We start from the raw sequence: 24,459 nt of genomic DNA, 5'->3' as shown, positions 1-24,459 counted from the left end.
GATTCCCAGGCTTTGTCCTCCAGAGTGAGGAGGAGTTCACGGAGTGGTCCAACCTGACACATTGATAATATTGGTCTGGGTACAGTCGGTCACGCTGTAGTGCCTGGGCACCGTTTCGCGGATGCTGGGCTGCTCGTTTCCTCATGTTTTGACGGAGATCTTTTACTGACAGGCTGTTTTTATGTGGCTGTTGTTTGGCATGCAGACTAGCCCCCATCCTCCTCTCCCCTTCTCCTCTGTATCGCTCTCTCTCCCTCTCTCTCTCTCCCTCTCTCTCTCTCTCTCACTCTCTCTCTCTCTCTCTCTCTCTCTCTCTCTCTCTCTCTCTCTCTCTCTCTCTCTCTCTCTCTCCTTCTCTCCCTCTCTCTTCTTTCTCTCTCTCTGCATCTCTCTCTCTGTATCGTTCTCTCTCTCTGTCTCCCTCTCTTTCTCATCCCCTCTCACTCTCTCTCTCTCTGTGTGTCTCTCTCTCTCTCTCTCTCTCTCTCTCTCTCTCTCTCTCTCTCTCTCTCTCTCACTCTCACTCTCACTCTCACTCTCACTCTCACTCTCTCACTCTCTCACTCTCTCACTCTCACTCTCACTCTCACTCTCACTCTCACTCTCTCACTCTCTCACTCTCTCTCTCTCTCTCTCTCTCTCTCTCTCTCTCTCTCTCTCTCTCTCTCTCTCTCTCTCTCTCTCTCTCTCTCTCTCCTCTCTCTCTATCTCTCTCTCTCTCTCTCTCTCTCTCTCTCTCTCTCCTCTCTCTCTCCTCTCTCTCTCTCTCTCTCTCTCTCTCTCTCTCTCTCTCTCCTCTCTCTCCCTCTCTCTCTCTCTCTCTCTCTCTCTCTCTCTCTCTCTCTCTCTCTGCGTCTCTATCTCTCTGTGTATCGTTCTCTCTGCTTGTATGGTCTCTGGTTTCTCTCTGGTTGTTTGGTATGCAGTCTAACCCCTCAGCCCATTCCCTTCTCATCTCTCTCTCTGTATCTTTCTCTCTTTCTTTTCTCTTTCTCTCCAGCCCCTTCCCCTTTCCTCCTCCTCCATTTCATCTGTCATGGCTTCTTCAAACCTTCCCCCTTCCCCTGTCACTGGGAGAGAGGGAAAGAGGGAAATGGGGATTTAGACACTTTTTTACAATTGTACTCTCTCTTTCTGGTGATGACATGGGGCAGACCATCAAAAAGTCTGATACACCCCCCCCCCCCCTCCGTCTCTCTCCATCTTCCCCCTTCTCCTCCCTCTGTCTTTCCTCCTTATTCTTCTGTTTTCATGTCTCTGTATCCCACCGTTTCGTCTTTGTTCTATCTGTGAGTCACCACACCCCACACCCATTCTTTGGTCTTTGTTCTGTCTGTACTATTTCACTGACTGTCTGTTTGCAGAAGAAGAGACTAGTCCACTATAGTGGAGAGTTTGGGGAAAGTTACCAACCAGGCATCACCTTTTGTTGAATACGTGACTAACAATGTCTAATGTGAAGTGTTTTCTTTTCTCAAATGAACCTTTTTGAACCACCCATCCCGGATCTGGGATATTTGTCATCAGAAACCCTGACTAGCATAGCGTAGCCTAGCGCGAACGGTATATAATAAAATATAATTTCATGAAATCACAAGTGCAATATTGCAAAACACAGCTTATTTTTTTATTTTTTTATTTCACCTTTATTTAACCAGGTAGGCAAATTGAGAACACGTTCTCATTTACAATTGCGACCTGGCCAAGATAAAGCAAAGCAGTTCGACACATACAACAACACATAGTTACACATGGAGTAAAACAAACATACAGTCAATAATACAGTGAAAATAAGTCTATATACAATATGAGCAAGTGAGGTGAGATAAGGGAGGTGAAGGCAAACAAAATATATATATAAATAAATAAAAAATATATATAAAAAGGCCATGGTGGCGAAGTAAATACAATATAGCAAGTAAAAAAAATAACACTGGAATGGTTGGTTTGCAGTGGAAGAAGGTGCAAAGTAGAGATAGAAATAATGGGGTGCAAAGGAGCAAAATCAATAAATACAGTAGGTAAAGAGGTAGTTGTTTGGGCTAAATTATAGATGGGCTATGTACAGGTGCAGTAATCTATGAGCTGCTCTGACAGCTGGTGCTTAAAGCTAGTGAGGGAGATAAGTGTTTCCAGTTTCAGAGATTTTTGTAGTTCGTTCCAGTCATTGGCAGCAGAGAACTGGAAGGAGAGGCGGCCAAAGGAAGAATTGGTTTTGGGGGTGACCAGAGAGATATACCTGCTGGAGCGCGTGCTACGGGTGGGCGTTGCTATGGTGACCAGCGAGCTGAGATAAGGGGGGACTTTACCTAGCAGGGTCTTGTAGATGACCTGGAGCCAGTGGGTTTGGCGACGAGTGTGAAGCGAGGGCCAGCCAACGAGAGCGTACAGGTCGCAGTGGTGGGTAGTATATGGGGCTTTGGTGACAAAACGGATGGCACTGTGATAGACTGCATCCAATTTATTGAGTAGGGTTTTGGAGGCTATTTTGTAAATGACATCACCGAAGTCGAGGATTGGTAGGATGGTCAGTTTTACAAGGGTATGTTTGGCAACATGAGTGAAGGATGCTTTGTTGCGGAATAGGAAGCCGATTCTAGATTTAACTTTGGATTGGAGATGCTTGATGTGAGTCTGGAAGGAGAGTTTACAGTCTAACCAGAAACCTAGGTATTTGTAGTTGTCCACATATTCTAAGTCAGAGCCGTCCAGAGTAGTGATGCTGGACAGGCGGGCAGGTGCAGGCAGCGATCGGTTGAAGAGCATGCATTTAGTTTTACTTGTATTTAAGAGCAATTGGAGGCCACGGAAGGAGAGTTGTATGGCATTGAAGCTCGCCTGGAGGGTTGTTAACACAGTGTCAAGAGAAGGGCCAGAAGTATACAGAATAGTGTCGTCTGCGTAGAGGTGGATCAGAGACTCACCAGCAGCAAGAGCGACATCATTGATGTATACAGAGAAGAGAGTCGGTCCAAGAATTGAACCCTGTGGCACCCCCATAGAGACTGCCAGAGGTCCGGACAACAGACCCTCCGATTTGACACACTGAACTCGATCAGAGAAGTAGTTGGTGAACCAGGCGAGGCAATCATTAGAGAAACCAAGGCTGTCGAGTCTGCCGATGAGGATGTGGTGATTGACAGAGTCAAACGCCCTGGCCAGGTCAATGAATATGGCTGCACAATACTGTTTCCTATCGATAGCGGTTAAGATATCGTTTATGACCTTGAGCGTGGCTGAGGTGCACCCATGACCAGCTCTGAAACCAGATTGCATAGCGGAGAAGGTATGGTGGGATTCGAGATGGTCGGTAATCTGTTTGTTGACTTGGCTTTCGAAGACCTTAGAAAGGCAGGGTAGGATAGATATAGGTCTGTAGCAGTTTGGGTCTAGAGTGTCTCCCCCTTTAAAGAGGGGGATAACCGCAGCTGCTTTCCAATCTTTGGGAATCTCAGACGACACGAAAGAGAGGTTGAAAAGGCTGGTAATAGGGGTGGCAACAATTTCAGCAGATAGTTTTAGAAAGAAAGGGTCCAGATTATCTAGCCCGGCTGATTTGTAAGGGTCCAGATTTTGCAGCTCTTTCAGAACATCAGCTGACTGTATTTGGGAGAAAGAGAAATGGGGAAGGCTTGGGCGAGTAGCAGAGGGGAGGGCAGTGCTGTTGACCGGGGTAGGGGTAGCCAGGTGGAAAGCATGGCCAGCCGTAGAAAAATGCTTATTGAAATTCTCAATTATAATGGATTTGTCGGTGGTGACAGTATTTCCTATCTTCAGTGCAGTTGGAAGCTGGGAGGAGGTGTTCTTATTCTCCATGGACTTTACAGTGTCCCAGAACTTTTTTGAGTTTGTGTTGCAGGAAGCAAATTTCTGCTTGAAAAAGCTAGCCTTGGCTTTTCTAACTGCCTGTGTATACTGGTTTCTAGCTTCCCTGAAAAGTTGCATATCACGGGGGCTGTTCGATGCTAATGCAGAACGCCATAGGATGTTTTTCTGTTGGTTAAGGGCAGTCAGGTCAGGAGAGAACCAAGGGCTATATCTGTTCCTGGTTCTAAATTTCTTGAAAGGGGCATGCTTATTCAAGATGGTGAGGAAGGCATTTAAAAAAAATATCCAGGCATCCTCTACTGACGGGATGAGATCAATATCCTTCCAGGATACCTCGGCCAGGTCGATTAGAAAGGCCTGCTCGCTGAAGTGTTTCAGGGAGCGTTTGACAGTGATGAGTGGAGGTCGTTTGATCGCTGACCCATTACGGATACAGGCAATGAGGCAGTGATCGCTGAGATCTTGGTTGAAAACAGCAGAGGTGTATTTGGAGGGCAAGTTGGTTAGGATGATGTCTATGAGGGTACCCGTGTTTACGGAATTGGGGTGATACCTGGTAGGTTCATTGATAATTTGTGTGAGATTGAGGGCATCAAGCTTAGATTGTAGGATGGCTGGGGTGTTAAGCATGTTCCAATTTAGGTCGCCTAGCAGCACAAGCTCTGAAGATAGATGGGGGGCAATCAGTTCACATATGGTGTCCAGAGCACAGCTGGGGGCAGAGGGTGGTCTACAGCAGGCGGCAACAGTGAGAGACTTGTTTTTAGAGAGGTGGATTTTTAAAAGTAGGAGTTCAAATTGTTTCGGAACAGACCTGGATAGTAAAACAGAACTCTGCAGGCAATCCTTGCAGTAGATTGCAACACCACCCCCTTTGGCCGTTCTATCTTGTCTGAAAGTCTTGTAGTTAGGGATGAAAATGTCAGAATTTTTGGTGGTCTTCCTAAGCCAGGATTCAGACACGGCTAAAACATCTGGTTTGGCAGAGTGTGCTAAAGCAGTGAACAAAACAAACTTAGGGAGGAGGCTTATAATGTTAACATGCATGAAACCAAGGCTATTACGGTTACAGAAGTCATCAAAAGAGAGCGCCTGGGAATAGGAGTGGAGCTAGGTACTGCAGGGCCTGGATTCACCTCTACATCACCAGAGGAACAGAGGAGGAGTAGGATAAGGGTACGGCTAAAAGCTATGAGAATTGGTCGTTTGGAACGTCTAGAACAGAGAGTAAAAGGAAGTTTCTGGGGGCGATAAAATAGCTTCAAGGAATAATGTACAGACAAACGTATGGTAGGATGTGAATACAGTGGAGGTAAACCTAGGTAATGGGTGATGATGAGAGAGATATAGTCTCTAGAAACATCATTGAAACCAGGTGATGTCATCGCATATGTGGGTGGTGGAACTGAGAGGTTGGATATATAGTGAGCAGGGCTAGAGGCTCTACAGTGAAATAAGCCAATAAACACTAACCAGAACAGCAATGGACAAGGCATATTTACATTAAGGAGAGGCATGCTTAATCGAGTGATCATAAGGGTCCAGTGAGTAGAGGTTGGTTGGGGGCACGGCGATCCAGACAGCTGGCCGGGTAGCTGGCTATCGGTAGCAAGATAACATAGGATGGAGGTCTGTTTTTATTTTTATTTTTTTTTATTTTTTTGTCACCTCGTTCGTTTCCGTCGGTAGATTCGTGGGGTTCCGTGTGGTAGAGGGGATCGATCCAATTGGCAAAATAGATATAGTGACCCAGGAAAAAATAAAAAAATAAATTGTCCGGTATATTTATTTAGATAGCAGCCGATAAGACAGCTAATAATTAGCAGATGGGTATTCAGAAACGTCGCAATGGAAAAGCCTGTTGAAACCACCTCGGACAATTACGTCGGCAGACCAGTCGTGATGGATCGGCGGGGCTCCGTGTCGGCAATAAAGGGTCCAGTCCAATTGGAAAAAGAGGTATTGTAGCCCAATAATTCGCTGGTAGGCCTCTTCGGCTAGCCGGCAGATGGGCCTAGCTCGAGGCTATCTCAAGGCTAACTGGTGCTTGTTTCGGGACAGAGGTATTAGCCAGTAGTAGCCACCTGGTTGCAGCTAGCTAGCGACGATGATCCGGTGTAATTGTCCAGAGCTTGCGTCAGGAATCCGGTGATGTGGTAGAGAAAAAGCAGTCCTATATTCTCTGGGTTGATATCGCACCTGCAGACTGGCAGGTATTTGCCCGAGCTGAAGCTGGCTGGTGTCCGAGTTAAGGGCGAAGACCGCAGCAGTGGCTAACTGACTACTAGCTAGTAGCTAGTTATCTGGCTAGCTTCTGATTGGGGTTACGGTTCTAAAGTATAAAAAATAGCAGATCCGTACCACATTGGGTGAGGCGGGTTGCGGGAATGTATATTCAGTTCGAAGATGGAAAGTGAAATTAAAATATATACGAAATGTATACAAAAAATACGAGGACTATTTACGCGGGACAAGACGGGACAAGACAAGACAAACACACGTCCGACTGCTACGCCTTCTTGGGATTATAAGGCAAACAAGCCTTTTGTTAACCTGTCTAGGATCAGCGTGGCGCTAGCGGCACCCCCCCCCCCCCCCCCCCACTGAAAAACCAGTGCCGCGAAATTCAAAAAAAAAAATTTTTTTAAATATTTAACTTTCACACATTAAAGTCCAATACAGCTAATGAAAGACACAGATCTTATGAATCCAGTCAACATTTCCGATTTTTAAAATGTTTTACAGGGAAGACACAATATGTAAAGATGTACATCTATTACCTAAAAACACATTAGCATAATCCACCATCTTTTATTTGTCCACCAACACCAGTAGCCATCACCAATTCGGCTAAACTAAGATATTTATAGCCCCTAACCAACAAAAAAACTCATTAGATGACAGTCTGATAACATATTTATGGTATGGGATAGGTTTTGTTAGAAAAAAGTGCATATTTCAGGTATATGGCATAGTTTACAATTGCACCCACCATCACAAATGGACTAGAATAATTACAATGAGCAACGTGTTTACCTAACTACTAATCATCAAACATTTCGTAAAAATACACAGCATACACGAATCGAAAGACACAGATCCTGTGAATACAGACAATATTTCAGATTTTCTAAGTGTCTTACAGCGAAAACACAATAAATCGTTATATTAGCTTAGCACATAGCAATTAGCAGCCCAGCATTGATTCTAGCCAAAGTGAGCGATAAAAGTCAACATCGCCAAAAGATATTAATTTTTTCACTAACCTTCTCAGAATTCTTCCGATGACACTCCTGTAACATCACATTACAACATGCATATACAGTTTGATCGAAAATGTTTATATTTAGCCACCAAAATCATGGTTAGACAATGTGAAATGTAGACAAGCTGGTAAAGAAAACGTCCTTGCGCCACTTAGACAGTGATCTACTCTTATACATAAATACTCATAAACGTGACTAAAAAATATAGGGTGGACAGGGATTGATAGACAATTTAATTCTTAATACAATTGCGTTATTACATTTTTTAATTTATCCTTACTTTTCAATACAGTTTGCGCCAAGCGAAGCTACGTCAAAAAACATGGCGTCCTAAGCCACTAAAATGTTTCGACAGAAACACGATTTATCATAATAAAAATGTCCTACCTTGAGCTGTTCTTCCATCAGTATCTTGGGCAAAGGATCCTTTCTTGGGAGAAATCGTCTTTTGGTGGAAAGCTGTCCTCTTGCCATGTGGAAATGTCAACTACGTTCGGGATGAACTGAAAAGCGTGCCCAACTTTTCACATCGTTGCAAAAATAAATGTCCCAAAATCGCACTAAACGGATATAAATTGCTATAAAATGCTTTAAATTAACTACTTTGTGATGTTTGTAACTCCTATAACGAGTGAAAAGATGACCGGAGAAATATAACAGGCTAAACTAACGCTTGGAACAGGAGAGGGTCGGTGTCTTCCACGCGCGTTACGCAGCAAGAAAAGACTTGCTAGCTAAAGGTTTTTTTCATTTGTAGGGCCTGTGAACGAGCAATCGAGCCCGTTGGAATCGTCATCACGTAAAGGCATCCAGGGGAAGACGTAAGAAGTGTCCGTATAGTCATAGCAACGACAGAGCCCTTTTAAATGACTTCAGAAAAGTGGCCAACGTTTCTCAAATCTGACTCCATGTCAGGGAAATTGCTGTAGAATGGGCTCTGTTCCACTTAGAGACAAAATTTCAACTCCTATAGAAACTATAGACTGTTTTCTATCCAATAATAATAATAATATGCATATTGTACGATCAAGGATTTTGTGGGAAGCCGTTTAAAAAATTAGCCACATTAGCATAAATAGTCTAAACAGCGCCCCCATCCCCAACAGGTTAATCCATCTGTCATCTCAGATTTTTGAAATTATGCTTTACAGCGCAAGCAATACTTGCATTTGTGTAAATTTATCGATCGCTCGACAAAACAATAAGAACACTTAGCGTGAGGTAACTTGGCCACGAAAATCAGAAAAGCAATCAAATTAATCGTTTACCTTTGATGATCTTCGGATGGTTTCACTCACGCGACTCCCAGTTAGACAGCAAATGTTCCTTTTGTTCCATAAAGATTTATATTCAAATACCTCCGTTAGTTTGGTGCGTTATGCCCAGGAATCCACCGGAAAAAGCGTTCGCGACAACGCCGGAAAATATTCCAAATTATATCCATAATGTCCACAGAAACATGTCAAACGTTGTTTATGATCCAACTTCAGGGTGTTTTTCAAATATCTATTTGATAATATATCAACCGGGACAGTTGGCTTTTCACTAGGACCGAGAGAAACAATGGCTGCCTTTCACTTTTGCTCAAAAATCACTCTGAGAGCCCCCACCTACCCACTTACGCAATGTGCCCTTTCACGCTCATTCTTCAAAATAAAAGCCTGAAACTATGTCTAAAGGCTGTTGACACCTTAGGGAAGACATAGAAAAATAAGTCTTATTGGTATCCCTTTATATGGGCAATAGGAATGCATGGGAACAGAGAGGTCTCAAAAACAGGGCCACTTCCTGGTTGGATTTTCCTCAGGTTTTCGCCTGCAATATCAGTTCTGTTTAACTCACAGACAAAATGTGTACAGTTTTGGAAACTTCAGAGTGTTTTCTATCCTAATCTGACTATTATATGCATATTCTAGTTTCGGGGGCTGATAAATAGGCAGTTTCAAATGGGTACGCCTTTTTAGCCAAAAGCGAAAACTGCGCTCCCTAGTTCTAAGAGGTTTGAAATTAAATAAAAATGTCCCAAATTTATATCCCTGCTAAGTTTGTCTGGAACTATTTTGTAGCGACTGCTGTTTGTCTTCTGTCGTACTAAGTGATAAAGGAGCCCTCTTCACAGCATGGTGAGACAGAACAACATAGAATGACCTCTTCTCTATGAGTGCACTACTTTAGACCAGAGCCCTATGGAACACTATTCCCTAATAGTGCACTACTTTAGACCAGAGCCCTATGGAACCCTATTCCCTATATAGTGTACTACATTAGACCAGAGCCCTATGGAACCCTATTCCCTATATAGTGCACTACTTTAGACCAGAGCCCAATGGAACCCTATTCCCTATTATAGTGCACTACCTTAGACCAGGGCCCTATGGACCCTCATCAGAAGTAGTTCACTACATAGGGAATAGGGTGTCATTGGGGCGCAGAACATGCTTTCTGTATGTGTTCCTCACATTAGCACCTTGCAGAGAGGATAGCGTCTTTCTCTCATCCCCCTCATAACGAATAGGGGGAGGGAGGGAGGGAGGGAGGGAGGGAGGGAGGGAGGGAGGGAGGGAGGGAGGGAGGGAGGGAGGGAGGGAGGGAGGGAGGAGGAGAAGAGAGAGTAGGAGGGAGGGAGGGAGGGAGGGTGTTGTTTCCGCTGTCATAGCCAGCATTTTTTTATTATTATTTTATCCCACCTTTATTTAACCAGGTATTTTATTTCACCTTTTATTTAACCAGGTAGGCCAGTTGAGAACAAGTTCTCATTTACAACTGTGACCTGGACAAGATAAAGCAAAGCAGTGCGACAAAAACAGCAACACAGAGTTACACATGGAATAAACAAGCGTACAGTCAAATAACACAATAGAAAATCTGTGTACAGTGTGTGCAAATGAAGTAAGAAGGTAAGGCAATAATTAGGCCATTAGTGGTGAAGTAATTACAATTTAGCAATTAACACTGGAGTGATAGATGAGCAGATGAGGATGTGCAAGTAGAAATACTGGTGTGCAAAAGAGCAGAAAAACTAAAACAAATATGGGGGTGAGGAAGGTAGTTGGTTGGATGGGCTATTTACAGATGGGCTGTGTACAGCTGCAGCGATCGGTAAGCTGCTCTGACAGCTGATGTTTAAAGTTAGTGAGGAAAATAAAAGTTATAAATATGTATGAATGTTAGGTTGGAACCAGTGGAGGCTCCTCAGAGGAGGAAGGGGACGACTGTCCAACTCAGTGCATTTTATTTAAGAATGATGTTCTTGGCGACCTTCAATGCTGCAAATATTTTTTTGGTTCCCTTCCCCAGATCTGTGCTTTCGACACAATCTTGTCTCAGAGCTCAACGGACAATTCCTTCGACCTCATGGCTTGGTTTTTGCTCTGACATGCACTGTCAACTCTGGGACCGTATATAGACAGACAGGTGTGTACCTTTCCAAATCATGTCCAATCAATTGAATTTACCACAGGCTGACTCCAATCAAGTTGTAGAAACATCTCAAAGATGATCAATGGAAAGAGGATGCACCTGAGCTCCATTGTGACCGACTACCTGGATTCGGTCTTATGTAGCAAAATTTGAATTTGTGTTTTTATTTTATTTTTACGTTGGATAAAAGTAGAGATGCAGATCTACAAAATATAAGGTACAATTGGAACGATACTCTGCTTGGAAAGTTGATAAACTTGTAACTCCACTTTTGAGAAAATGGCCTTTGAAATGTTTTGGTAAACCTACTGGAGAGCTCTTCTTTGTCCCATTCAGCATCGTTCACACCCTCTTAAGCCTTAGCCCCACCCATCTCTTTAAGGGTTCACAGGTCATGCGGGAAACAGTGACTCGTGTTGTAAAGTCATATAAAAGGGGCTGAATACTTATGTAAATAAGGTATTTCTGTTTTTTTTGCAACAATTTCTGAAAACATTTTTTCCCTTTGTCATTATGTGGTATTGTATATAAATTTCTGAGTATTTAAAAAAGGTATTTAATCCATTGTAGAATAAGGCTGTTTATGCAACAAAGTGTGGGAAAAGGGGTCTGAATACTTTCTGAAGGCTCTGTACATAAACATCAATGCAAAACCATGACATTACAGAATACGTGTGGAATGTGGAGACATCACTACTGCAACCTGTTAACACTACAATAACACTATTTCACCCTCACAGGGACCAATACACACACACACACACACACGCACGCACGCACGCACGCACACACACACACACACGCACACACGCACACACTCCATCATTTTCTCACACACACACACACATACAGTAATATGCACATACATGTACTGTATACTGACTCTACATATACACACACACGCACGCACGCACGCACGCACGCACGCACGCACGCACACACACACACACACACACACACACACACACACACACACACACACACACACACACACACACACACACACACACACACACACACACACACACACACACACACACAAGCTGCTGCTACTCTGTTTATCATATATCCTGATGCCTAGTCACCTTACATACATATCTACCTCCATCACTCCAGTATCCCTGTACACTGTTAATATGGTACTGACCCTGTATATAGTCACCTTCCCCCTATACATATCTACCTCCATCACTCCAGTATCCCTGTACATTGTTAATATGGTACTGACCCTGTATATAGTCACCTTCCCCCTATACATATCTACCTCCATCACTCCAGTATCCCTGTACACTGTTAATATGGTACTGACCCTGTATATAGTATGATTACCCCTATACATATCTACCTCCATCACTCCAGTATCCCTGTACATTGTTAATATGGAACTGACTTTATGAATATTTCCTGTTTAATGTCTGCTTACTTACTTACTTACTTTATTGTGTATTTCATATTTCTTATTGTTATTTCTCATATTGTTTTTTATTTCTAGTAATACATTGTTATTAATTATTGCATTGTTGGGTTTTGAGTTTTCAAGGTTGCCATTTCACTGTGTGACATTAAAATTTTAAACTTGAGGCTGCATGTGAACTTACAATTCCACGTGTGAAAGTGAGATTTTCACGGACTTTCGTACATGTGAAAAAGCAACTGTAAATTTTCACGTGTTAATGTTTTTTCAAATGTGAACTTGCATTTCCACATGTGAATGTGAAGTTTTCACATGCGGATTTTCTTACATGTGAAACTGCAAAAAGTGACATGCTTTTCACTTGTGAAATAGAAACTCAACGTGAAAACAACCAATTCACATGTGAAAATGAACATTTAATTATTTTTTGTGGTTGTTGTTCTGAGGGCATGGCGTATATATAATAGTCAGATGTACTGAAGATCTGTGGCAATGAAAGTGGAATGTAATGTTTTGATTGGAACACGGACGGACTGGTCGTGTGTGTGTTGTACGATTGTACACGGACAGTTCTTACTCCTTTTGCCCGAAGCGAAACGCTTTAATCTTCAACATCGCCGATGAATTTGAACCGATTGTTTCATTGGACAATCAGAACGGGAAGTTAAAAGACGTCTCCGAGGGCGGACACTAACTCTGGGAGATGTCAGATAACACTAGATCGGTAGGACCTGTGAGGACAGGGCAGCCATGCTAATGAACCTAGGGTCTGAGTAGAAATGAGACCTAGACTACAGTACTATAGTCTGTAGTAGTATTATAGTAGACATGACTGCAGTACTATAGTCTGTAGTAGTAATATAGTAGATATGACTGCAGTAGTATAGTCTGTAGTAGTATTGTAGTAGATATGACTGCAGTACTATAGTCTGTAGTAGTATTGTAGTAGATATGATGGCAGTACTATAGTCTGTAGTAGTATTATAGTAGATAAGACTGCAGTACTATAGTCTGTAGTAGTATTGTAGTAGATATATGATAAGGCTGGGCTTGTGAAGACAGAGCAGCAATGCCTGTGAAGACAGGGCAGCAATGCCTGTGAAGACAGGGCAGCAATGCCTGTGAAGACAGGGCAGCAATGCCTGTGAAGACAGTGCATTGGAGGATGTACTCTGACCTCTCTTCTGTATTAGAATATAAATGCAGTGTTTTATTATTGAAGGCTACGGAGAGAAAGGAAATGGTGCAGTTTCAGGCCAAAGTGATGCTGGCGCTGGAAATGGGGGTGTTTGTGCTAGTGGGTAGCTGGATATGGGGGTGTTTACTAGTGGGTAGCTGGATATGGGGGTGTTTACTAGTGGGTAGCTGGATATGGGGGTGTTTGCTAGAGGGTAGCTGGATATGGGGGTGTGCTAGTGGGTAGCTGGATATGGGGGTGTTTGCTAGTGGGTAGCTGGATATGGGGATGTGTGCTAGTGGGTAGCTGGATATGGGGGTGTTTACTAGTGGGTAGCTGTATATGGGGCTGTGTGCTAATGGGTGGCTGGATATGGGGGTGTTGCTAGTAGGTAGCTGGATATGGGGCTGTGTGCTAATGGGTAGCTGGATATGGAGGTGTTTACTAGTGGGTAGCTGGATATGGGGGTGTGAGCTAGTGGGTAGCTGGATATGGGGGTGTTTACTAGTGGGTAGCTGGATATGGGGGTGTTTGCTAGTGGGTAGCGGGATATGGGGGTGTTTGCTAGTGGGTAGCTGGATATGGGGGTGTTTGCTACTGGGTAGCGGGATATGGGGGTGTGTGCTAGTGGGTAGCTGGATATGGGGCTGTGTGCTAGTGGGTAGCTGGATATGGGGGTGTGTGCTAGTGGGTAGCTAGATATGGGGCTGTGTGCTAATGGGTAGCGGGATCTGGGGGTGTTTACTAGTGGGTAGCTGGATATGGGGGTGTGAGCTAGTGGGTAGCTGGATATGGGGGTGTTTGCTAGTGGGTAGCTGGATATGGGGGTGTTTGCTAGTGTGTAGCTGGGTATGGGGGTGTGTGCTAGTGGGTAGCTGGATATGGGGCTGTGTGCTAGTGGGTAGCTGGATATGGGAGTGTGTGCTAGTGGGTAGCGGGATATGGGGGTGTTTGCTAGTGGGTAGCTGGATATGGGGGTGTTTGCTAGTGGGTAGCTGGATATGGGGGTGTGAGCTAATGGGTAGCTGGATACGGGGGTGTTTGCTAGTGGGTAGCTGGATTTGGGGTTGTGTACTAGTGGGTAGCTGGTTATGGGGGTGTGTGCTAGTGGGTAGCTTGATATGGGGGTGTGTGCTACTGGGTTGCCGGGGTATGGGGGTGTTTGCTAGTGGGTAGCTGGGTATGGGGGTGTTGCTAGTGGGTAGCTGGATATGGGGCTGTGTGCTAGTGGGTAGCTGGATATGGGGCTGTGTGCTCGTGTGTAACTGGATATGGAGGTGTGTGCTCGTGGGTAACTGGATATGGAGGTGTGTGCTAGTGGGTAGCCGGGGTAATGGGGTGTTTGCTAGTGGGTAGCTGGATATGGGGGTGTTGCTAGTGGGTAGCTGGATATGGGGCTGTGTGCTCGTGGGTAACTGGATATGGAGGTGTGTGCTCGTGGGTAACTGGATATGGAGGTGTGTGCTAGTGGGTAGCTGGATATGGGGCTGTGTGCTCGTGGGTAACTGGATATCGGGGTGTGAGCTAGTGGGTAGCTGGATAAGGGAGTGTTTGCTAGTGGGCAGCTGGATATGGGAGTATGTGCTATTGGGTAGCTGGATATGGGTTTGTGTGCTAGTGGGTAGCTGGATATGGGGGTGTGTGCTAGTGGGTAGCTGGATATTATGGTGTGTGCTAGTGAGTAGCTGGATATGGGGGTGTTTGCTAGTGGGTAGCTGGATATGGGGCTGTGTGCTAGTGGGTAGCTGGATATGGGGGTGTGTGCTAATGGGTAGCTGGATATGGAGGTGTTTACTAGTAGGTAGCTGGATATGGGGGTGTGAGCTAGTGGGTAGCTGGATATGGGGGTGTTTGCTCGTGGGTAGCTGGATATGGGGGTGTGTGCTAGTGTGTAGCTGGATATGGGGTTGTGAGCTAGTGGGTAGCTGGATATGGGGGTGTTTGCTAGTGGGTAGCTGGATATGGGAGTGTGAGCTAGTGGGTAGCTGGATATGGGGGTGTGTGCTAGTGGGTAGCTGGATAAGGGGGTGTGTGCTAGTGGGTAGCTCGATATGGGGGTGTGTGCTAGTGGGTAGCTCGATATGGGGGTGTGTGCTAGTGGGTAGCTGGATATGGAGTCTGTACTAGTGGGTAGCTGGATATGGGGGTGTTTGCTAATGGGTAGCTGGATATGGGGTGTGTGCTAGTGGGTAGCTGGATATAGGGGTGTTTGCTAATGGGTAGCTGGATATGGGGTGTGTGCTAGTGGGTAGCTGGATATGGGGGTGTTTGCTAATGGGTAGCTGGATATGGGGGTGTTTGCTAATGGGTAGCTGGATATCGGGGTGTGAGCTAATGGGTAGCTGGATATCGGGGTGTTTGCTAATGGGTAGCTGAATATGGGGTGTGTGCTAGTGGGTAGCTGGATATGGGGGTGTTTGCTAGTGGGTAGCTGGATATGGGGGTGTGTGCTAGTGGGTAGCTGGATATGGGGGTGTGTGCTAGTGGATAGCTGGATATGGGGGTGTGTGCTAGTGGGTAGCTGGATATGGGGGTGTTTGCTAGTGGGTAGCTGGATATGGGGGTGTGTACTAGTGGGTAGCTGGATATGGAGGTGTGTACTAGTGGGTAGCTGGATATGGGGGTGTTTGCTAGTGGGTAGCTGGATATGGGGGTGTTTGCTAGTGGGTAGCTGGATATGGGGGTGTGTGCTAGAGGGTAGCTGGATATGGGGGTGTTTGCTAGTGGGTAGCTGGATATGGGGGTGTGTGCTAGTGGGTAGCTGGATATGGAGGTGTGTGCTAGTGGGTAGCTGGATATGGGGTGTGTGCTAATGGGTAGCTGGATATGGAGGTGTTTGCTAGTGGGTAGCTGGATATGAGGTGTGTGCTAGTGGGTAGCTGGATATGAGGTGTGTGCTAGTGTGTAGCTGTGATGTAGTTGATGTTTGTATGTGTATTCTTGGGATTGTTTATAAAATAAATCTTACAAAATGTATATATAAAGGCATGTTTCGGTAGGACTTGATCCAGTGGTTTAGTGGTAATATTTTAGGTGCTGTAGCACACAGTATTTTATGATTACAGTTTGTTACCAACTTTAATTGAGGCAGGACTATGTATTGAATAAAATCGACTCATCAAGGATCCTATGCTCTGAGACTAAACCCCTCCTTCCTCCACCTCTCTCTCCCTCCACCTCTCTCTACCTCCACCTCTCTCTCCCTCCACCTCTCTCTACCTCCACATCTCTCTCCCTCCACCTCCCTCTCTCTCCCTCCACCTCTCTTCCTCCACCTCTCTCTTCCTCCACCTCTCTCTCCCTCCACCTCTCTCTCCCTCCACCTCTCTCCCTCCACCTCTCTCTCCCTCCACCTCTCTCTACCTCCACCTCTCTCTCCCTCCACCTCTCTCTTCCTCCACCTCTCTCTTCCTCCACCTCTCTCTTCCTCCACCTCTCTCTCCCTCCACCTCTCTCTTCCTCCACCTCTCTCTCCCTCCACCTCTCTCTCCCTCCACCTCTCTCTCCCTCCACCTCTCTCTTCCTCCACCTCTCTCTTCCTCCACCTCTCTCTCCCTCCACCTCTCTCTACCTCCACCTCTCTCTCCCTCCACCTCTCTCTCCCTCCACCTCTCTCTTCCTCCACCTCTCTCTTCCTCCACATCTCTCTTCCTCCACCTCTCTCTTCCTCCACCTCTCTCTTCCTCCAGGTGCAGAGACCTCATCGTCATCCCCGTCCCAGACAGGCCAGGTGTTCGTGGACTTCATCTTGGTTCTGGAACCCCAGGACACGGTGACGTTACGGGGCGGTGTTCTCCAGCTGGACTGTGAGGCTCAGTCAGACCAGGGTATTCCAGTCATCGTCTGGAAGAAGGACGGGTTGTTGCTCAGCGCCGTGGTGGATGAGAGAAGACAGCAGTTCCCTAACGGGTCTCTAGTGGTCCAGAACGTGGTTCACTCACGACACCACCGACCTGACGAGGGGCTCTACCAGTGTCTGGCAGCGCTAGAGGGAGTGGGTGCCATTGTCAGTCGGACGGCTAAAGTCACTGTCTCTGGTAAGACCTTACTTACTTAATCCTGTAAACAATGACTAATGTCCTCCATTTCAGTCGGTTCGGGGGAAGTTTTTTATAGGTTGCACTTGTTGAGGGTCGTGAGAGCTATGGTATGTATAATCCTAATCAAGAGGGGATTTCATACAGTAGGTAATAGAGAGAGGAAAGGGGGATACCTAGTCAGTTGTACAACCCAAATGCCTTCAAATGAAATGCGCCTTCTGCATTTAACCCAACCCCTCTGAATATAAAGCTATTGTGAGTATTTTCATCTTATATCCAGTTTTGTATTGGTTTCTTGTGGGACATCTCAAATTATTTCTAGGGCCTTATTTCTAGTGTCCTTGTTTCCAGGGCCCTTCTTTCCAGGGCCTTATTTCTAGTGCCCTTGTGTCTTTGGCCCTTCTTTACAGGGCCTTACTTCTAGGGCCCTTCTTTCTGGGGACCTCATAGCTAGGGGTTTTCCTTAACACCACAAGACGTACATTCTTCCCTTCCTATTCCTCATCTATCAGAGTCCTATTCCTCATCTATCAGAGTCCTATTCCTCATCTTTGAGTCATATTCCTCATATATCAGAGTCCTATTCCTCATCTTTGAGTCCTATTCCTCATATATCAGAGTCCTATTCCTCATCTATCAGAGTCCTATTCCTCATCTTTGAGTCCTATTCCTCATATATCAGAGTCCTATTCCTCATCTTTGAGTCCTATTCCTCATCTTTGAGTCCTATTCCTCATATATCAGAGTCCTATTCCTCATCTATCTGTTATATTCCTCAACAGTAGGGTACAGTACATTAGAGTACAGTAGGGTACAGTACAATAGAGTACAGTAGAGTACAGTACAGTAGAGTACATTGCAGTAGAGTGCAATAGAGTACAGTAGGGTACAGCACACTAGAGTACAATAGAGTACAGTAGAGTACAGTACAGTAGAATACAGTAGGGTACAGTAGAGTACAGTACAGTAGAATACAGTACAATAGAGTACAATAGAGTACAGTAGGGTACAGCACACTAGAGTACAGTAGGGTACAGTAGAGTACAGTACAGTAGAATACAGTACAATAGAGTACATTGCAGTAGAGTACAATAGAGTACAGTACAGTATATTATATTACACTAGAATACAGTAGAGTACAGTATATTACTGTATAGTACAGTACAGTAGTGTACAGTATAGTGCAGTAGATTACAGTAGAGTACAGTACAGTAGTGTACAGTATAGTGCAGTAGATTACAGTACAGTAGATTACAGTACAGTAGAGTACAGTACATTACAGAACAGTAGATTACAGTACAGTACAGTACAGTACAGTACATTACAGTACAGTAGAGTACAGTGCAGTGCAGTATGGTACAGTAGTGTACAGTATAGTGCAGTAGATGACAGTACAGTAGAGTACAGTACAGTAGAGTTACATGCAATTCTGACTCATGAGTGTTCAAAATATTGTTCACACCGATTAAGAACCACTACCGTACAATACGTTACAGTGCAGTACAGTAAACCTTTCGTTCTGCCCCTGAACAAGGCAGTTAACCCACTGTTCCCCGGTAGACTGTCATTGTAAATAAGAATTTGTTCTTAACTGACTTGCCTAGTTAAATAAATGATAAATAAATATCAAGTTTCAAATCAAATCAAGTTTATTTTATATAGCCCTTCGTACATCAGCTAATATCTCGAAGTGCTGTACAGAAACCCAGCCTAAAACCCCAAACAGCAAGCAATGCAGGTGTAGAAGCATAAATAAAAAATACTCTACACTTTTTCCTGGAGAGTGCACTTGTCCACTACCCACATGGTGGTCCTCTGTAGCTCAGTCGGTAGAGAATGGTGCATGCAACTTTAAAATGGTGATAGCCTCAATGGTGCTGCCCGTGCTGTCACAGTCTCCGTAATGGCACAGATACAAAGATGAGACATCTATGTATCTCTATGGTGTCAAATGTTTTTGTCGCTGTTTCAGTTTGGACAATTTTGAATTATTTTGGACTTTAAAGGGGCAATCAGCAGTTTACATTTTTTTTTTAAATGCATAATAACCACCACTGTTTTGGTAAAAAGCTGAGGCATGGTGACTGGAGATGCATGGATGCAAGGAATGACCTCGCATTAAATCAAAAGTACGGTTTTAACCATGTTCTGAGACCATACAGTTTTTTTGTTTACATGTACTTTGGAGTAAAACAAGTTTATATTTTGGGTTCCGATGGGTTACGACAAGTTGAACTAAGCTCATGAGGCATTTCTGAGTTAAACTCTTCAACAATCAATGGGTACAAGTAGTTCATTTATAAGTACAATTGATGTACGTGGTCCCGTGTGGCTCAGTTGGTAGAGCATGGCGCTTGCAACGCCAGGGTTGTGGGTTCAATTCCCACGGGGGGACCAGGGTTCAATTCCCACGGGGGGACCAGGATGAATATGTATGAACTTTCCAGTTTGTAAGTCGCTCTGGATAAGAGCGTCTGCTAAATGTCGTAAATGTACTGTAGCTACTGCAGATTGCCCCTTTACAGAGTGACTGACCCTAAAAAGCAACTTCTAGTTTTGAAAACAGCCTCCATCTACAGGAGTCAGAAACATTCATTCTAGTGTCAACATTTACTCTAAAGTGTAAACAGGGAAACATTTTGTCATAAAGACAGTTTCGTCCAAAACGGAGATTTGCCAGACGATATGAACAAATGGTATGTCACGGAATGAAGGGTACCGTAACAGTTTTCCTTGGGTTGGGTTTTTTTCAACTCTGCCCACATGCCCACATGCCCACAGCTGGCAGCACCCAAGTAATAATCAATTCTACATGCAGCTGTACACGACCCGATCGTAATGCCCATGGTCAATTTGTTTTGACATTCGGTATCCCTATGGGGCTAGTTAGGCACCATCAGTAAATTACACATTGTACACGGGACAATATTTATTTTTATGTCAATAGCTCCAAATTTCAAAGACTTAAAAAACCTCAAACCAACTATACATTGTAGAAATGCATCTACAAATATTGAAATAATTCAATGAGACAACTAAAAGATGTGCAACATAAAGATATTGTCCCATTTACATTGTGTACTTTATTGACGGTCCCTAACTAGCCACAGAGATTGGATATTCAACCAACCACGGTCTCACACCAGCCGGCTGAAGATAATTGGGTAAATAGGTTGGCTAGACACAAGATCTGATTGGACTGTTTCAAGTTATCCCTCCCTTCAGCCTTCAGTCGTGGCTGCTGCATGTCTTAATGACCAAGCCGAATCAGGAAGTTCAGTCACCTTTTTAAAAGAATCCCCGTAGATAACACATGACTTGGCTGTCTTTGATTTGGACAAATTTACAACTCAAGATGTTCTATTTAAGAGTCAGGGTTTGGGACAGCCACCTCTCAATAGAAATACGTGTATAAACAATGAAGTTGTACTATATTAATATAACAAAATGTCTGATACTGCCTTGGATTTAATAAGAATATATCATGATGGAAATAAATGTCCTCTTTGAGTCCTAGATGGCTGTTGGTATAGGTGACCCTGGTATAAAGTACTGCACTATAAAGGCTGTTGGTATAGGTGACCCTGGTATAAAGTAGTGTACTATAAAGGCTGTTGGTATAGGTGACCCTGGTATAAAGTAGTGTACTATAGGTGACCCTGGTATAAAGTAGTGTCCTATAGGTGACCCTTGTATAAAGTAGTGCACTATAAAGGCTGTTGGTATAGGTGACCCTGGTATAAAGTAGTGTACTATAAAGGCTGTTGGTATAGGTGACCATGGTATAAAGTAGTGTACTATAAAGGCTGTTGGTATAGGTGACCCTGGTATAAAGTAGTGCACTATAAAGGCTGTTGGTATAGGTGACCCTGGTATGAAGTAGTGCACTATAAAGGCTGTTGGTATAGGTGACCCTGGTATAAAGTAGTGCACTATAAAGGCTGTTGGTATAGGTGACCCTGGTATAAAGTAGTGCACTATAAAGGCTGTTGGTATAGGTGACCCTGCTATAAAGTAGTGTACTATAAAGATTGTTGGTATAGGTGACCCTGGTATAAAGTAGTGTACTATAAGGGCTGTTGGTATAGGTGACCCTGGTATAAAGTAGTGCACTATAGGTGACCCTGGTATAAAGTACTGCACTATAAGGGCTGTTCTTATAGGTGACCCTGGTATAAAGTAGTGTACTATAAGGGCTAATAGTATAGGTTACCCTGGTATAAAGTAGTGCACTATAGGTGACCCTGGTATAAAGTACTGCACTATAAGGGCTGTTCTTATAGGTGACCCTGGTATAAAGTAGTGTACTATAAAGGCTGTTTGTATATGTGACCCTGGTATAAAGTAGTGTACTATAGGTGACCCTGGTATAAAGTCGTGTACTATAAGGGCTGTTGGTATAGGTGACCCTGGTATAAAGTAGTGCACTATAAAGGCTGTTGGTATAGGTGACCCTGGTATAAAGTAGTGCACTATAAAGGCTGTTGGTATAGGTGACCCTGGTATAAAGTAGTGCACTATAAAGGCTGTTGGTATAGGTGACCCTGGTATAAAGTAGTGTACTATAAAGGCTGTTGGTATAGGTGACCCTGGTTTAAAGTAGTGTACTATAGGTGACCCTGGTATAAAGTAGTGCACTGTAAAGGCTGTTGGTATAGGTGACCCTGGTATAAAGTAGTGCACTATAAAGGCTGTTGGTATAGGTGACCCTGGTATAAAGTAGTGCACTATAAAGGCTGTTGGTATAGGTGACCCTGGTATAAAGTAGTGCACTATAAAGGCTGTTGGTATAGGTGACCCTGGTATAAAGTAGTGCACTGTAAAGGCTGTTGGTATAGGTGACCCTGGTATAAAGTAGTGTACTATAAAGGCTGTTGGTATAGGTGACCCTGGTTTAAAGTAGTGTACTATAGGTGACCCTGGTATAAAGTAGTGTACTATAAAGGCTGTTGGTATAGGTGACCCTGGTTTAAAGTAGTGTACTATAGGTGACCCTGGTATAAAGTAGTGCACTATAAAGGCTGTTGGTATAGGTGACCCTGGTATAAAGTAGTGCACTATAAAGGCTGTTGGTATAGGTGACCCTGGTATAAAGTAGTGCACTATAAAGGCTGTTGGTATAGGTGACCCTGGTTTAACCTGTCTAGGATCAGCGTGCCGCTAGCGGCACACCCCCCCCCCCCCCCCACTGAAAAACCAGTGCCGCGAAATTCAAAAAAATTTTTTTTTTTTAAATATTTAACTTTCACACATTAAAGTCCAATACAGCTAATGAAAGACACAGATCTTGTGAATCCAGTCAACATGTCCGATTTTTAAAATGTTTTACAGGGAAGACACAATATGTAAAGATGTACATCTATTACCTAAAAACACATTAGCATAATCCACCATCTTTTATTTGTCCACCAACACCAGTAGCCATCACCAATTCGGCTAAACTAAGATATTTATAGCCCCTAACCAACAAAAAAACTCATCAGATGACAGTCTGATAACATATTTATGGTATGGGATAGGTTTTGTTAGAAAAAAGTGCATATTTCAGGTAGATGGCATAGGTTACAATTGCACCCACCGTCACAAATGGACTAGAAAAACTACATTGAGCAACGTGTTTACCTACTTACTAATCATCAAACATTTCGTAAAAATACACAGCATACACGAATCGAAAGACACAGATCCTGTGAATACAGACAATATTTCAGATTTTCTAAGTGTCTTACAGCGAAAACACAATAAATCGTTATATTAGCATAGCACATAGCACATAGCAGCCCAGCATTGATTCTAGCCAAAGTGGGCGATAACGTCAACATCGCCAAAAATATATTAATTTTTTCACTAACCTTCTCAGAATTCTTCAGATGACACTCCTGTAACATCATATTACACAATCCATATAGAGTTTGATCGAAAATGTTTATATTTAGCCACCAAAATCATGGTTAGACAATGTGAAATGTAGCCAAGCTGGTGAGAAAATGTCCTTGCGCCACTTAGACAGTGATCTACTCTTATACATAAATACTCATAAACGTGACTAAAAAATATAGGGTGGACAGGGATTGATAGACAATTTAATTCTTAATACAATTGCGGAATTACATTTTTTAATTAATCCTTACTTTTCAATACAGTTTGCGCCAAGCGAAGCTACGTCAAAAAACATGGCGTCCTAAGCCACTAAAATGTTTCGACAGAAACACGATTTATCATAATAAAAATGTCCTACTTTGAGCTGTTCTTCCATCAGTATCTTGGGCAAAGGATCCTTTCTTGGGAGTAATCGTCTTTTGGTGGAAAGCTGTCCTCTTGCCATGTGGAAATGCCAACTGCGTTCGGGATGAACTGAAAGCGTGCCCAGCTATTCACAGCGTTAAAGAAATAAATGTCCCAAAATCGCACTAAACGGATATAAATTGCTATAAAACGCTTTAAATTAACTACCTTATGATGTTTTTAACTCCCATAACGAGTAGAAACATGACCTGAGTAATATTACTCCCTCCACTAATGCTTGGAACAGGTGCGGGCCGGTGTCCTCTAGGCGCATGACGCAGCTCCAAAAGAATGACTAGCCTCAGGGTTTTTTCATTTGTAGTGCCTGTGAACGCGTAATCGACCCCATTGAAATCGTCATCACGTAAAGGCATCCAGGGGAAGACGTAAGCAGTGTCTGTATAGTCATAGCAATAACAGTGCCCTTTTAACTGACTCCAGAACAGTGGCCAACATTTCTGAAATCTGACTCCATGTCAGGGAAATTGCTGTAGAATGGGCTCTGTTCCACTTAGAGACAAAATTTCAACTCCTATAGAAACTATAGACTGTTTTCTATCCAATAATAATAATAATATGCATATTGTACGATCAAGGATTTTGTGGGAAGCCGTTTCAAAAATTACCCGATTAGCATAAATAGTCTCAACAGCGCCCCCATCCTCAACAGGATAAAGTAGTGTACTATAAGGGCTGTTGGTATAGGTGACCCTGGTATAAAGTAGTGTACTATAAGGGCTGTTGGTATAGGTGACCCTGGTATAAAGTAGTGCACTATAAAGGCTGTTGGTATAGGTGACCCTAGTATAAAGTAGTGTACTATACGGGCTTTTGGTATAGGTGACCTGGGTATAAAGCAGTGTACTATAAGGGCTGTTGGTATAGGTGACCCTGGTATAAAGTAGTGTACTATAAAGGCTGTTGGTATAGGTGACCCTAGTATAAAGTAGTGTACTATAAGGGCTGTTGGTATAGGTGACCCTGGTATAAAGTAGTGTACTATAAAGGCTGTTGGTATAGGTGACCCTA

At 43.8% G+C, this 24,459-nt stretch overlaps 1 protein-coding gene across 1 annotated transcript in view; it reads left to right on the top strand.

Moving 5' to 3' along the window:
- The window catches only part of LOC129869623 (netrin receptor DCC-like), a 210,404-nt gene extending 192,752 nt beyond the window's left edge, over positions 1-17,652 (top strand). The window contains exon 2 of the mRNA XM_055944208.1: positions 16,795-17,652. Coding sequence (XP_055800183.1) covers positions 16,795-17,162 — 368 coding nt within the window. The 3' untranslated portion in view covers positions 17,163-17,652. The remainder of the gene's footprint in view (positions 1-16,794) is intronic.
- The last annotated feature ends 6,807 nt before the right edge of the window (positions 17,653-24,459 follow it).

The sequence above is a fragment of the Salvelinus fontinalis genome, chromosome 2, assembly GCF_029448725.1.
Source record: "Salvelinus fontinalis isolate EN_2023a chromosome 2, ASM2944872v1, whole genome shotgun sequence".
NCBI lineage: Eukaryota > Metazoa > Chordata > Actinopteri > Salmoniformes > Salmonidae > Salvelinus > Salvelinus fontinalis.
Note: the sequence above shows the minus strand (reverse complement) of the source record. Positions and strands in the feature narration are given on the sequence as shown.